General features: G+C 39.8%; 1 protein-coding gene across 1 annotated transcript; it reads left to right on the forward strand.

Annotated features, from left to right (window-relative positions):
* Positions 1–2,448: 2,448 nt before the first annotated feature.
* Positions 2,449–12,191, forward strand: TMEM171 (transmembrane protein 171). The gene is made up of 4 exons (XM_063295503.1): positions 2,449–3,023; positions 6,199–6,913; positions 9,260–9,401; positions 10,386–12,191. Coding segments are annotated over exons 2-4 (774 nt in total). The 5' UTR covers positions 2,449–3,023; positions 6,199–6,282; the 3' UTR covers positions 10,387–12,191.
* Positions 12,192–16,738: the final 4,547 nt, after the last annotated feature.

Below are 16,738 nucleotides of genomic sequence, written 5' to 3' on the forward strand. Positions count from 1 at the left end.
GGAGTTAAAATCGCTGGAGGAAACATTAACAATCTCAGATGTGCAGATGATACCACTTTGATGGCTGAAAGCGAAGAGGAACTGAGGAGCCTTATGATGAAGGTGAAAGAAGAAAGTGCAAACGCTGGCTTGCAGCTAAACCTCAAAAAAACCAAGATTATGGCAACCAGCTTGATTGATAACTGGCAAATAGAGGGAGAAAATGTAGAAGCAGTGAAAGACTTTGTATTTCTAGGTGCGAAGATTACTGCAGATGCTGACTGCAGTCAGGAAATCAGAAGACGCTTAATCCTTGGGAGAAGAGCAATGACCAATCTCGATAAAAGAGTTAAGAGCAGAGACATCACACTGACAACAAAGGTCCACATAGTTAAAGCAATGGTGTTCCCTGTAGTAACATATGGCTGCGAGAGCTGGACCATAAGGAAGGCTGAGAGAAGGAAGATCGATGCTTTTGAACTGTGGTGTTGGAGGAAAATTCTGAGAGTGCCAGAAGATCAAACCAGTCCATCCTCCAGGAAATAAAGCCAGACTGCTCACTTGAGGGAAAGATATTAAAGGCCAAACTGAAATACTTTGGCCACATAATGAGAAGACAGGACACCCTGGAGAAGATGCTGATGCTAGGGAGAGTGGAAGGAAGGAAGAGGGGCCGACCAAGGGCAAGGTGGATGGATGATATTCTAGAGGTGATGGACTCGTCCCTGGGGGAGCTGGGGATGTTGACAACTGACAAAAAGCTCTGGCGTGGGCTGGTCCATGAGGTCACGAAGAGTCAGAAGCGACTAAACGAATCAACAACAACAACATACCCATTACATACAGAAAGAAATTGCTGATCTTCCACCACCCTCCTGGTCCATATTTTTCTATGCATGTATTTGTGTTCCTTTGTGATTTGGGAAAAAAATTGGAGATGTAGTTATGAAGAGAATATAGGATATAAATTTTTAAAATGTAAGCTAATTATCGTAATTCCCCAGTGTTTTTTTTACTCACTGTAATGCAAACTGTAATCCAGTAGCATACAAACTGTGACCCATAAGGTTGGTTTGAAAGTATGTGAGAGTTTTGCCATCAAGAACCTCCTCCAACTACTGAAACCATAGATGAATATTGCTATGCTGGCTGGATCAGGTGAGGTTGTGGTAAGCATGCAGGAAGTGGAGAAGCAGCATGTTTGTGGCCTCTGGATAATGACAGGAAGCGGGGTATGGCAAGATTGCCTCCAGTAGAAAAGTGGATCACTCACAGTTTAAAACTAAATTTGCTGCAGCTTCCCAAAAACTAGAGCAGTGAAAAACAAAACTCAAGGTCCCAAACAAACATCTTGAGAATGATTGGATCCAATAGCTGTCCTGAAAACATCAATCAGAAAATGCTCTTTTTTTTTTAATCTGTTCAATTGTGTCCAATTCTCAGGCCGCATGGACAAGTCCCTCTAGTTTTCTTGGCAAGGTTTTTTAGAAGTGGTTTGCCATTGCTTCCTTCCTGGGGCTGAGAGAAAGTGACTGGCCCAAAGTCATCCACTGGCTTTGTGCCTAAGGGGGGACTACAACTCACAGTCTCGGCTTCTACACCAAACTGGCTCTAGATTTACTTATTGCTAAGTAAACAGTGGCTTCATCCATACCCCTGCCATATTAGAAAATCAAGTGTTTATTATTTACCTGATGGTGAAACCTACACAATTATTATTTAAGTAAAATTGGAGACGACCTGCAGTGGTTAGGTAGACATCTGCAGGTATTTGTATCTTCTTAATGAATTGTGTTTTTAATATTTATAAAATACACATCCTGTCTTCCTATCCAAACTCAAGGGAAATATTTCAGCCTATTCAAAGCAGCAATTCTGATTTATGTAAGTCTAGATACTTTCCCCATGTACACTTAAATGTAGAATTTTCACCTGTGGCTTGGATGATTTTAAGCATAACAACAAATTCCCCTACATTAGGCATCAATGCCGTGGGTAAAATTTCCATGCAGAGAAGCAGTTTCATGGGGCCCACATGGACAAAACATACACCTTATTATGTATTGTTCAGCTCTACCACGGGGGTTTCCTCCTGCTGGGATTCCTCAGCTGTAGTTGCAATGAAGTTCCTGCTACAATTACAAGCACACATTTCCAGTTACTTATCTGTCATGCCAACATTTAATATTTCTAAAATGTCCACAGAGACCAAAATTCCACAATTATCCAAGTTTTTTGAAGAATTTTTGTATTTTGTTACATAATCCTTTCCTGCTGCACTGAACGTAGTGAACGTTTATCCCTCAAAAAAAAAGTGGAAGCATCTGTTTCTTGTAGAAGTGATGCACCATCTTGAAGAGTTTTTTCCCTGGGCATGAAATTGCCACCTTGCACCTGCAAACTCTGATCGTACGCGTCACGCTTTAAAATGCCAACTTCCTCCCATCTGAAGAGAGAAGCTGGCGCAAGAGCCCGATTTCTGTCATCGCCGCGGCTCCCGGCGCGCCTTTTCGGGAAGGGGCTTCACCCTAGAGGGCGTGCGCGCTTTGCTCTCCCGGCGCGGCTCGTCGACTGGGGAAGTACCGGGTAGAGGCTGCGGAGGAAGGACCCGAGCGGGGAGGAAAACCGCGGGAGCTTTCCGGCTCAAGGTCACTCCGGGCGCCAGCGAGTCGGCGCTTGCCGCCCGAGGAAGGCTAGAAGCTTCTCGGCCCCCTGACCCAGAGCCCGCCGAGAAAGGAAGAGGCTGTCTGGTGTAAGGTAGTAGTAGCCACGCTTCTGGTTTCAGCCTCCCAGAGAAAGGAGGGTGGGAGAAACGAACGGATACGCAATTGCGCTGCTGCGGTTGGGCTTTTGCAGGCAGGAATGGCGGCTGGTGCGGAGAAGCTTTTTTTTTTCCCCTTCGGGTCTGCCCTTCAGGGTTTTTACTGAGACCGAGGCCGATGCCTGCTCCAGGGTCGGCTTAACTCCTTGATTGCAGCTTCTTGGCGCCGCCGCCGCCGCCGCCATCCCTTTCCAGCCACAAAAAGAAGAGCCTGTCTGCGCCGGTAGGATTTTTGTTTTTGTTTTTGTTTTAAACGTGAGGAGCTTATTTCATACGTGCAAGTAAGTCTTCAAACAGGTTATCTCCGCTCCGCAAGTATTTTATTTGCACTGTAACTTTCGTCCTTAGCTACGACAGCCATTGGGCATGCAGGCTGGAGAGGGGAGGGGGTGATGGAAATTAAAATTTTGGCCCAACACGTCTGGAGAGCATCAGGTAAGAGAAAGCAATTGACTGTCATTGATGTTTCGGCCAGTAGGGTTGGGTTGTAAAATGGGTTCTTTTAAATAGGAACGCCAGAAATTAGGGTTGTTTTTCCACTCTTGTGTGGGTGGTTGCCCTCACTGAGCACAGGTGGCATTCCAGTGAGGAAAAATTTGCACATCAAAACATGCAATATCTCACTTTGCAGATCCAGTTCCCTGCAAATAAATGTTCATGTTGAAATACTGCACCAACCATTCCAGGGAGCTGTGGTATCTGCTTGTCCCATGCCTTTGGGCTACTGCTATCTGCCAGTTGAGTGTATGTATGTATGTTTTGTTGGCGCAAGGCTGCCTTTTGTACTCAAAGGCTGGATCTCCTGCTTGTTCCAGTATACTAGGATTGCTTTTTGTACATCTCATGAAATGGATGCCAGTCCTTCAAAATGTAGGTCATAATAACTTACATAGAATACCACAAGGCGCCTCATTTTATTCCAAAAAGCTGACATGACTATCCTAAAATTACTCAGAAGAGGTTGTGTTCCCAGATATTTGCATCTGATTAACTTAACCATGATTAATTGGAATAACCCAGTTTTATAAGTTTCCATAACACACTGAACCATAAACACACATAAATACAGACTAGATTCACAGAACATAGAAGACTAAAATGTGATTAGCTAGTTAATGGTTCAGTATGTCCTGCAAACACAGATTGAGTTTTGACATTATTACCATCTTAATGGGATAAAGTGAGGTATGTAGTGGTACATTAAAAAAAAATTAACTGGACAGAAAATATGCAAACCTGACAGTGAGTTTACAAAAAATTCTGCTGGCAGGAATTCGTTCTTAAGTGGCATGTTCTTGCTGACTTAGCATAAAACAAACATATGTTTGATTATAAATGTAGCTAAGAATAGCTTCAGATATCAGCAAGAAAGTACTATCAGACATATGCCCATGAACATTTTACTAAAGAACAAAATTAAGTTTGTGTGCAACTGCTTGCTACCGTTGTCTGTTTCTCACCCATATTCTGCCTCTCCTTGAGATATTATTAATAACTACCTCTACTAAATATGACAGTTGCATCTAGTGGCTGGTAGCATTTTGATCATATTCATAGCTCTCTGGTTTAGATAAATAATTTGCTTATGACAACATAAATCTATAACCTAACTTACTACATATTTTGAAAAGTACACATTCTGTTTCTTCCACTTTCTTTGAAGATAGAAGTGTATAGTATCCATTCTATCATTTGAATCTTCTATTTAGGATTTGGGGGCTAGATGGAATAAAAATCACTTTTCAGTACTTAATTGTTGTAGAGTATTGTATACTTTATTGGCTCACATCATTTTAATATTTCAGACAGTTTGAGCACACTGAAAATCCTTTGTAATTACACATGTATAGGCACTATGGTCTGCAAGATTTTTAAAGCTTGAGTTTATTGGTATTCTGCAGGATAATAGTGTTTCATATTTTTAATTCTTAGCTAAATTAAGCTGCAATCTTGCCTACATGGGAGCAAATTGGACTGGATTTATTTCTGAATAAGCATGTATAGGAATGTAATGACAGTCAAGATAAAGCAATGGCATTCTACCACAAGAAGTTTCTGTTTGTTCCTTTTGCCATTAATGCATTTAATCTCTACCTGTAATACTTTGTACAGGTGTAGTGCCATTAAAATTGTGAATATATTTCAGATCATTTTATCATACCAGTGGATTTATTGAAACTTAATTGTTTTGAAATGGTGGCTTTGAGAATGTTATCATTAACTCTTAATGTGGATATTTAACATTCTGACAGAACTTCAAACTAATTAATGTTAATTTTAGAATGATTTTACTTTTAAAATTCATAGCAAACATATACATTGTTTTTCAAGCATAGAAGTTCAATTGTTCATTTAACAACCAAGAGTTCTTTGTATTCTTTTTTCCCTGATTTTGGAAGTATTAAGAAAAGATGTATGGATGGATAGTATGTGTAAGAGAGCCACTATGGTATAGCGATTAAAATGCTAGACTAGGAGTAGAGTGATCCAGATTGTAGTCCTCTCTTAGGTATGAAAGTTGGCTGGGTGATTTGGGGCCAGTCACTCTCTCTCAGCCTTAGACTGGGAAGTTGGAATCATCTATGTACCAATCTATACTGAATCAGTGTGGTAGATTATGGTCCATAACCTTCAATGAAGAGGCCATCATCCTTCAGTGGATTGATTCAGGTTTCTATCTGTCTTCTTAACTGCACTACAACAAATTAGCATAGAAAAGACCCATTTTATAAATATAATTAAAAGGTCCATGTTTTTTTCCTTTATTTTCTGGTGAATTAATTTTGCTATTATTTTAATCTCTCTCAGTCTTTATATGCCTTTTTATAAGGGGGAGTAGAAAACTTTATTGAATGCTTTGTTTTCAGCTTTGAACTAAATTGCCAATATACAGGGAAAGTATAAGAGATGTCTAGATTAGAAGAAACTGGATGGAAATCTATATTATTTTTTACTTTTTATAATAGTTCATGGCTTTAGTCCTATGCCTTCAGACTTAATTTTGAGGAATTATTCATAGAATTGCATAGCATATAAAGTAATCTGATTGTGCCAGCAGCTTAAGTTATGTCTGCTAAACAGTTGCCAACCAATGAATCATACAGTCCTGTATCTTGCACTGATTGCCTTGCTGCATTTTGCACAGTTTTTAAGGCAAGCCCCATTTATAGCATGTTCAGTAGTTAACACCGGGTGTAACCATCTCTAACTAACTAAGCTGGTACTGCAAATGGAGATTTTATATGGTACCAGTTAAAAAAGCCTTTAGTTCAAATTATACTTCCCAAAAAAACAGGTATGCTGATGTGATTTCAGGGAAAGTTGTAAAGCAGATAGTGTGTTGTCCTTTTATGCCCTCTAGTTAATAATTATATTTATCTTTTTGTTTTAATTTCCAGGCCTACTGAAGAGTTAGGTAATTCTGATCTCCATAGAAGAAAACATATTCTACTTCAGCTTGAAAGAGGATAAATATAATAATAATGTATTCAGTTCCTCGTTCCCTGCCTGGAATGGAAGGAGATAATGGACATCCTAGGAAATTTATCTCTTTCCTTTTTGTTTTTGGCATTACATTGTTATGTGCTGGATTTTTGCTATCAATGTTTGTTTTACAGACATGTCCAAGTGGAGCCTTTGGTGACTGTAAGGGAGCTTTCAAAATCATTGGGCCTCTGCTTGCAGTTGTTGGATTAGTTTGTATAATTTTGGCACAATCAAGAGCTAAAGATTATCTCAGAGATGTGCAGTTGCAAGATGATCAGGTATATGGATTTGTTTTTTGTCGAGGAAATTGTCAGTTTGCTCAGTTCCTTGTCTTTGGGTTTTTATTTTTAACAAGTGGGATGCTTATTAGTGTCCTTGGCATATGGATTCCTGGATGCAGCCCAGGATGGCGCTATCAGCAGTTTAACCATAGCAATACATCTGGTATTGAACTCCAGGACTGTGGATTTCATTCTGTTCAAACTATGGGTCCTTTAATCGTGCTTATTGGATTATGTTTCTTTGTGATAGCTCACATTAAAAAGAAACAAAACTTAAACCTCATCCAAGAATCTTCTGTCAGCGAAGAAGAACAACTAAATTCTGAATCATTTCAAGTTACAGTCGGTAAGTAAATAAACCAGCCAGATGGTTTTTTTATCAGTTATCAGTAGGCAGCTCTTGGTATCTCCCTCCCTCCCTCCCTTCATATTTTTATTAGTCATTTTAGAGAAAATGTATAAAGAAAAAAGAACAAAAGAAAGGGGTAAAAGAGTAAAATACATATAAGTAAACCAAGGATTTACAAATGTCATGGAGATTATCATTTTCCAGTATATCATTAATTGATTGTGAGTAACTGAATATATTGAGGGACACAGTGGCGCTGCGTGTTAAACCGCTGAGCTTGCTGATCGGAAGGTCGGCAGTTCGAATCCGCATGACGGGGTGAGCTCCCATTGCTAGTCCCAGCTCCTGCCAACCTAGCGGTTCGAAAACATGCCAATGTGAGTAGATTAATAGGCACCACTTTGGCGGGCAGGTAACGGCGTTCCATGTAGTCATGACCACGGAAGTGTCTACGGACAAACGCCGGCTCTTTGGCTTTGGAACGGAGATGAGCACCACCCCCTAGAGTCAGACACAACTGGACTTAATGTCAAGGGAAACCTTTACCTTTAACTGAATATATTACATTGTTTTAAAAGTCCCCATTAAGCTCTAAGCAAAGCATAAATATCAGAAACCATGGTCAGCACACTATAAATCATAAAAAATGAAATTGTGAACTACAATAAATTCTGTCCATACTACTAAAAGTCTATTCTAACTTAGAAGTCCCATAACATTAAAATACAGACTTTATGAAGAAGGAAACCCATATTTTAGAAGTGATACGAATCCATGTATCGAATTGGAATCTAGGACTGTTTTCCAATTTGAATTAAATTCTTTGTCAGATTTACTTTTCAGTGTCACTTCACAAGAATTACTTAAGGGAAATATTCCACTTGTTTTCAGCTCTCAAAAGTTGAGACAGGCATTGGGAGGGGAAGAAAATTAGGAAGAGTGGGTGGAATAATGCAGATTTGTTTTACATGATGTTCCTGCAAAGATACCATCTTTTGCTTTAGAACAATAGTGAAATTTAATTGAATAATTCTTTTGCTAAAAAATATGATTAATTAACTAAAATGCCATTAACTGGATGACTGCTAGCTAGAGTGCTTTGCAATGAGAATCTTATAAGCTTAAAGCTCTAAGACATAAAATAGTTAGCATGTTTGTTGTGATTTATAAAAATCGTATTTTTAAAAACAATGCACTGAAATTACTTTTTAAGAAATGTTGAATTCCTCATTTCTATATTCTATTTTTCTGTCAAACATCCTTATATCAGTTCTGTGAGGTATTTCATTTCCATATATTAGACTCTAAAATTTGTGATCCATCTTACGGAGTTTATGAGTCCTGTTTTGGATCTATTCAGTATTTCATTTACCAGCATAATATGCTTTTTTTTTCAAGAATTGTAGACAAACATCAGAAACAAAAGCTTACTAAGTCTCTTGTGAATTGCTTTATATTTCTGCTGGGTATATTCACTGATTTTAGGTATTTTATACCTAATTAATGTAAGTCTACTTGCTCTCTCTCTAGCCTGATTAAGGTTCTATCTATAGCCTATACAGTTAGAAAGCTGTATAAAACCTAGGTAGATAAAATGTCAGGAATTTTAAACATGGACTTAATTTGATCTTGTAGACATAAATTAACATAATATTTTTATATAAATGTTACTTCTTGTAGTATCTCTAGTGTAGTATCTCTGTGGTTGTATATCAGTAATATTTTAGCACTGTATGGTGCTGAGTACTGGCCAACCACCAAACATGCTGAGCGCCCTTTACATGCCATGGAGGTGCACATGCTCCATTGGTCATTAGGCGTTTCCCCTCTTGGCACGGCAGCAATGGTACAGTCTGGCAGCAGATGGCTGTTGCACCAATAACGGAGAAAACAAGGAGAAAATGCCTACAGTGGTATGGCCACGTTCTACAAGCAGCACCCCACACCGTCGCCTGCACTGCCTACCACTTCAACATCGATGGCAAATTCCCGCATGGAAGACCGAAGCAAATGTGGCAGGACACAGCGTGGACGTGAACATCATCCAGCTGGACTCGGTTGCTGCTTTTGATTGCATGAAATGGCGTTCATTCATCTGAAAAGTGGACCCTGCAACTGGGAAAACACTAGGATGAATAAAAAGATACCAGTAATACTCAATACATGATAAAATAAACTGTAATTATTTTGAAAATCTGAAAAGCGTTTAAAGATATGTAGTAAATATTCCAACTCATGGTTAATTTGTAGTGAAATACGTTTTGAAAGCATGGCTGTCTTATTTACTGCTCCAAAAAAATCTGCAGAAGATTTTGATTTTAAAACATTGCCTTTCTTTTGCAGGTGATACTGTAATGGTTTTTCCACCACCACCACCACCTTATTTTTCTGATTGTTCACTACAGACAGTAACTCCTAGCTTGGTAACAAGTGAATGTATTTTAAATGAAAATCCTCCACCATACCACAGTATTTTTATTAATTGGTAAGGGCATTTCTGCTTTTAATTTTAGGTACTTAAATGTTTTATTAATAAGCAACAAATGAGGCCTGACATGGAAGATTCCTAATTAGTCTTGCAAACTTTTCCCCCTATCAATTAAAAGAAGCCATGGGGAAGCTTGGGATTAGATTGGTGTGAACAGTAATTATTAATTCCGTTTTTTAAATTTCTAGATAAGCTGTTAGTCATGTAGAGATAGAAAGACAGTGCCATTTTAGCACAGAGTAGCTACCTTCGTCCACCTTCCTGATTCTTTATTAATTCTTTGTTAAGTGCACCTGCTTTCAAGTATTAAAAATTATTGATTATCTATTAATAGTTCTCTCACATCATGTCTAGTTTGGTCTTACTATTATAAAGTTAGATATAGACAAAAGTAAATAATTACAATCTCCTTAGTATGTAAGGTGATTATAAGTCTAATCAATAGCTGTATACGATACTGTTGTGATGTTCCTGGAAAAATAGGAATGTAAGTCAAGTTCACTTGGTGAAAAGACATATTAATTATAGATGATCATGCACATGGATAAACGTATCACATATAAAACTATATTTAGTCTTTGCACGCTAGAAAAGGGGAGTGTTAAAATGACAACATCTGTACCAGATGCAATTCTACCATATAGTATATATAATCATAGAGTTGGAAGGCACCATTTAGACCATCAAGTCCAACCGCTGCACTGTGTAGGAATCCAAATTGGAGCATTCTTGGTAGATGCTTGTCTGTGATTGCATGAATAGCTCCAAGGAAGAGTAGCTCACCACATTTTCACTAACTTCTCACACATTCCTCATTATCAAACTGTTCTTAAGATTAAGTTTAACATTACAAAGTTGTTATACTGTTTGTATTATCATCATCATCAGTGTTAGCCATTTTGGATGGCAAATGTAATATGCCTATATCTAAAACGTTAATATCATATATTAATATTTTTATTTTTGTTAATGTTTTTGCAGAGTATTGAATTGTGAATAACAGGCCCGCGGAGAGAATGAGCTCTGCAGTATCAGGAAACAGTTTGCCTTCTAAAACTTAATCAGTTCGCTCTGTTCCTCTGAGTCATCTCAGAATTACAAGGCAAAAGAAGCAGCTGTAAATAATGAATGTGTCTTGTCTTCCTCTCCCTTCCATACTCAGCTAATCCATTACCATCTGCTTATCACCAACTGTAAGAAATATTCAGAGCTGAAGCAGAAAGACAGGGGAAGGAATAGGTATAAACAAAGACAAGAAAAGAACTACAGGAATTCCAGAGAAAAATAAGCTGAAAGGAGAATGGAAAAAGCTAATCCTGCATTTCCTCAGAACCCATTAAAGAGAGTAGTAAGTTGCACATCAGGAATGTTCAACCTTTTTCAAGTCAGAGTCTTCCTTCAGGCATACAGAATATGTTGGGGGCTTTACAAAGAAACTGGCTGGAACATGGATGGAGAAAATGGGCCTGTCCAGAAACAGGTGGCAACATTTATTTCCTACAAGACAAAGGAAATGTTAATGATTTGTTAGCCATTTCACCTGTAAAATAGGTTGATTCCCGACCTGTAATATACTTTGATTGCCATCCAGCCCATTCCTACAGGAAATGTATATCTGATAACGTACACATCCATTTTTCTTATTGTTACTATGGCAGGGATAGCAGCAGCAGCAGCAGCAGCTCAATTTCATGGAGTCTGCCTGACCTTGCCTAAGAAGTCCAGAAGATATGCTGAAGGATGCTTTGGCATCCTGAGTTAGAAAGAAGGAACCAGGAAGTGGGCTGGAAGCACTGCCTGAAGTAGAAAGCAGAATGAGTAAAAAAAAAACATGGAGAGCACAGTAGTTTTACAGGCTTATTGGTTGCTTTTAGAATCCAGCAGTTCATTGGTGGTGGAAAGGTCAGGGGAGGCAAGTGTAAAGTTGTATAGATGTCTTGGAAACTTCATTTGCTGAGTGAGCAAGCAAGGACCTGCTGAGGGGGGCAAACAAGTGACTTGGAAGTTTCGTGGCCCTAAAGGTCGCCTGACTGCTCACTAAGCAGCCAAGTAAAGGGAAAGAGGTATTACTCCATGGAAGGTAAAGAAGAGGGGTGCAATGGTAACAGTGGAAAGAGGTGCATTGCTGCTTGAAGAGATTGACACTCCATAGGCTTGGCAGCAATAGAGGATTAGGAAATGGGTGAGGGAACAGGTACATTTTGTGGCTTCTTGGTTTACTGTGCTCTGCTTCAAAGGTTTGGCTCTTTGCAAGGAGAGGGCACAGAAAAAGGACAGCGCAGAAGAAGTGTGAAGCACTTGACGATCCTTTGACGTGAAGTGTTGACAGCACTGGGATATGCTAGTGCCACTGTCAACATTCAGCAGCAACCCTTGGTGGCTTTGAGAGCCTTACCCAGAGTGGATGGCGTACTGCCCATAGACCACAGGCCACACACCTTCGTTTTAGAGGCCCAGCCATAGAGGTAGCTGTGGCAGAAGCCAAAATGGAATGCCTGCAACTGGTCAACTCCTACTTCAAAGAGGTATTCAAGAAGGGAACCGTCATAAACACCCCTGCGTGAGATTTAAATACCCAGAGAAAATCACTGACTATCTGGGCAAGTGTTAGGAGCAACATAGACTGGATGAAATAATAATTCTGAAGACTTTATGTGTCTTTTTCCTCCTCTTCCCCTGCTGTAAAGGCCCAGGAGACCTAAGGTATTGAAGGTGTCTGGGTAGATGCTCATGTTCCAATACTGTAAGTGTGACATTTTAATTTATTAAATACCACAATGCAAAACACAGCATAAGTGTTGTAAATATTTAGTGCATCAGATGACACATTTCATCTTGCTGAATTAAGGACCTCACTGTAGTCATGAGGAATAATTATGAGAGCCAGCATAGTGTGGGGATTAAAGAGGTGGACTGGGAGTGGGGACATCCAAGTTCAAGTCCATTCTGCTTCTCCATGGAAGTTCAGTGTCCATTTAATTGAATTACTGCCTGTCTCAGTTACCAAACCAACTCCAGGTAGTGTACAATGATACGATATAAATAGTATAATGGTAAGAGAAAAAGGCTACATCAGGAAACCAACAGAACAACAGTGCAATGAACAAACACAGATCACAAGTGTGGTCACACAACACTGCTGGAGAGTGCTGAAATGCCCAGGTCTTCAAGACTTTCCTGTATTACAACATGCAGACTTCAGCCGCTATTCTAGAAGGTCAGAGCAGCTTCAGGGTCCTGTAAGATGGTACTGCTTTGCCAGTGGGACCCAGAGCATGCAATCCTGTCAAATCTTACTGGACAGGCAAAAACAGTGGGGAAAAGGTGGTGTACCTTCCAGGCCTCAAGCCATAAAGGACTTTATAGGTGACAACTAGCTTGAATTACACCTGGAAGCTAGCTGGTAAAGGGCATCTGCAGAGAAGTTTGGGCCACTCAGCCCAACCTACCTCCCAGAATCCTTATAATGGGGAGAAAAAGGTATTATGTTTAGGTATCAGTACACACCAAATAATAGTAGTGTTACTGCATACATGTGTGCACACCCCTCATCTTTCTGGCAAAGTCTGACAAAACAAGCATAACGAAACAGTACTACATTCAGTGTTTTCCCTTACATATATTTGATGCCAACCACTTTTCCTGTAGTGGTTAGTCTCTAAGGGTAATCTCTCAAACACCCCAATAGAAGTAAAAAGATACTAGACAAGATACACGTTTATATAATTACTGCCATTTCTAAGACGGTCAAGCTTTTCTTTTAACTTCCTGCCTGCATATAGATTGTGTTTAGCTTAAATCCAATGAAAATGCTTCTTAACTGGTTAACCCAAAGCATTTCCCTAGGAGGCCTCTGCCGGTTCTCTGTTCCGAAGAAGTTGGCTGAGTTCAGCTGATGAACAAGTTTATTTCTGGATTCACTGCACTGCAACGTATTGTAAAAAGGAAGGAAAGAAGCCACGGCACATGCAGAGGAGATCAAAGCAGGCAAGGTGTCAGTTGCAGGCCTGCCCCTTTTGTATGTGTGTCAATATTGTATGCATTATAAAGGGGTGGGGCTTTAATTGCAGCATTGTGGTGCCGTCCTGCCTGTTTTGACCCCCTCTGGCGGACGCTGCTGGAAGGAAAGTGATCTTTATTTTTGCAAAGGTGAATATATGCACATTATAGATAAAACTTCCCATTGGAGAAAACTCTTGCCTTGTTCCACTTCCAGACTCCTGAGCCTCAAATCCTCCTCCAGGTCCTTTAAGGATGCCTTTGGATTAGGGTTAGCAGAGTGACATTGTTTTTCCTTTTTCTTTGGCAGGGGTCTAAAACGCAAGGGTTTTTTTTTCTTCCTATTATGTGGAAAGGGATTAGAGGATTTTGGTCATACACAAGGAGTGGAAATAGCAATGATGTGAAACAGCAGATCTGTGCAATGATCTGGAGTTGAAAAGGAAAGCATTTTTCAAAGCTCATACCAAGAAAAGATGCAACTTCTTTAAGGAATTGCTGTTGGGGTTGCCCCATATGCTCCAATTCAGCAAAGGTAGGTCTTGCTTAACGACCACAACTGGGACTGGAATTTTGGTTGCTAAGCAAAACAGTTATTAAGTGAATCCAACCTGATTTTACAACCTTTTTTGGGGCAGTCATTAAGTGAATCACTGCAGGCATTAAGCAAACCACGGAGTCGTTAAGCAAATCACACAGTTCCCCATTGATTTTGCTTGCAAGGTTGAAAATGGCAATTGTGACCAGGAGATGCTGGGACAGTCATAAATGTGAACTGGTTGCCAAGTGCCCAAATTGTGATCATGTGACCACGAGGATGCTGCGATGGTTGTGAGTACTGGTCATAAGTTGTTTTTTCAGCACCGTCATAAGTCCGAACCATCACTAAATGAATGGTTGTTAAGTAAGTACTACCTGTATTCCCAGATTTCTCCTGAAGTTTAGGACAATCAGGTCTTGGCTGCAAACTCTAATCAAACATTAGATGAACCAACTGCTAGGGTTAGTTTTCTGTATCTAGTGGTCATCTGGATTTTTACAGCTCAGATCTGTTAGCTCTAATAAAATTGACCTTACAATGAATTCTAGATCATGCACTCTAAAAAGTAAGCATTTCATTTAAAATTTAACACATTCAGTTCCCCTCTTCAGTAATCTTTAGAGCCTACAACCATAGCTAGAGGCATTAGGGACAATACTTGGTTGCAAAATTATTGTAACACATCCATGATTATATCTTTAAAGTGGTATTTTTAAATAGAAGGGGTAATGATTTAGCAGCCAGGCAGCTTTACCCCATTACTTACGTTCAGATTTTTTTTTCCCCTTGGAAGCAGACAAATGCAGCCTTTAGTGAAAATATGGATTGGCATTAATGATTTATTTCCCTTTATGGAGCAGAGATTGGGGCACTTATTAAATGGTTCTTACAAAAAGTGGTTGGTTTTGATTTTTGAATTTGAATTGTTTTGAATTTGAAAACATTGATTTGTTCAATGGAAGCTTGTATTCTCAGCATTCCAAGGTTGAAAACAACCCAATACACCGATTTCAGACTGCTTTGTAGGGTTTGAGGAGTGGATATGTCATGATGTTGAAATGTTCTCTGGAAAACAATTATTCCTATTCACCATTATGGTAGATGTCCTGAATCTTCAATAATGTTTATGAATGGCTTCTATGCCTACATGAACAAGAAAAGTTTACTCTTTATTTGCTCCCCTCCTTGAATCTCCAAAGTCACAAGCCTTTCACAAAATGCTTATTACAATCTACCAGAAATATTATATCTGATACCAGGTTTAGAAGAAAATAGTTTTTTTCCCCTGTAAGACAAGCATATTTTTTTCATTCTGTTACACTATTTAAGTAAAGCTGTTCTTTTAACTTGAGCTTTGAAATTGATTAATTCTTTTTTGCATAATCATGAGGCCTAGTTTTACTCATGCTGACTTAGCCATTTGCCCACTCTAAAAGCTTTTAAGGAGTGTAAAAGATGTTTGAAAAGGTCTGGCATTCACTATAAATGCAAACTGTAAATCTGAATTGTCCTGTGTTCAGGCTAAGTTATGAAAATACTGGTGGTGGTAATGCTATACAGAATACAGAGAACAGCTTGTATTTTGAAGGATGGAAGCATATGCACTTACCACACCATGTTGTTGCTCAAGCACTTGAGGTCAGTCAATAAGTGGCAGAAAGATTTCAAGACCATGATCATTGTCCTCCACAAATGTATCCAGTCCCCTTTTAGAGCCATTAAAGTTAATGGTCATCACTATGATTCATGGTAAAGAATTTCACAGGTTAATTATGCACTGTGTGAAGAAATGCTTCTTTGGGGGCTTATCCTCATACTCCACCAATGTCTTTAGATGACGTGTCCTCATGATGCAGCTCTTCTTTTATTATCAGCCCACTACAGAGGCAGTTTACAACCTCTAGCTTTTGGTTTTAACTCTTCTGCTAATGCAAACCTTGCCATACAAACATTCTACAGCATCTTGTCGATGAAGTTGGTGATGTTGTGACCAGGGCCTGGAATCTCTCCAAATCCCATTGTTCATTTTGGGCTGTTGCAGACATTCCCTTCCCCTTCTGATTGCATGGCACTGTCCTCCATATCCACCTTGGCATTGGCTGCAGGGGAGATCAGGCACCTGGTTTTCACAGAAGCATTTGTCCATGTAATGCCTGACCATTACTTTGCAGAGTGCCATTAAGGAAGTACATGAACTCCTCACATACACAAATCTAGCATTCTTCAGGAAGCATTTAGACCTGTCCTTAAACACCTTTTAGTGGTCTTTCAAGGGGACACTCAGTTTTCCCCTCTAGTCTGAGTGACAGCTTCAGGTGCTGCAGAGGGCCCAAGGTTAGGGCAGGAGTGCCCCCAATGCTCCATGCAATATCTTTGCTGGTCCTGTGACTTATCACTCAGGCTACTTGTGAACACAGATTGATCAGTCTTCTAAAACACCAGTAAATCTGTGTTCCAAAATAGTCCAGCTGACAGACCAGTGGGGCAGAGAGCAGGCCTAGGCTGAAGCAGGAGAGACCTCTGTTAATGAGCCATATGAACTCCCTCATGCCCAGGGCCGCAACGGGCGGGGGGGGGGGGCAAGCGGGGCACGTGCCTTGGACGCCGCGCTGGGGGTGTGTGCCAAAATGCGTGGAATCCGTGTTTGCCCTGGATGACACGGACCCTAGTTGTGGCCTACTCATGCCACTCCCCTTCAGACCTACTAACCTGTCAGGTGGGATATTTTTGGACTCAAAATGTACTGGCCTGGACAGCTGGCAAACCAGTGTTAAGAAAAAAAAGTTGGTTAATA

This window comes from Candoia aspera, chromosome 2 (assembly GCF_035149785.1).
Source record: "Candoia aspera isolate rCanAsp1 chromosome 2, rCanAsp1.hap2, whole genome shotgun sequence".
NCBI lineage: Eukaryota > Metazoa > Chordata > Lepidosauria > Squamata > Boidae > Candoia > Candoia aspera.

Excerpts from the sequence above, each read along its gene's own strand:
- TMEM171 (XM_063295503.1), top strand. The coding sequence starts at position 6,283 with ATGTATTCAGTTCCTCGTTCCCTGCCTGGAATGGAAGGAGATAATGGA. Across the intron at positions 6,914-9,259 it reads ATCATTTCAAGTTACAGTCG|GTGATACTGTAATGGTTTTT; the intron begins GTAAGTAAATAA and ends TTTCTTTTGCAG.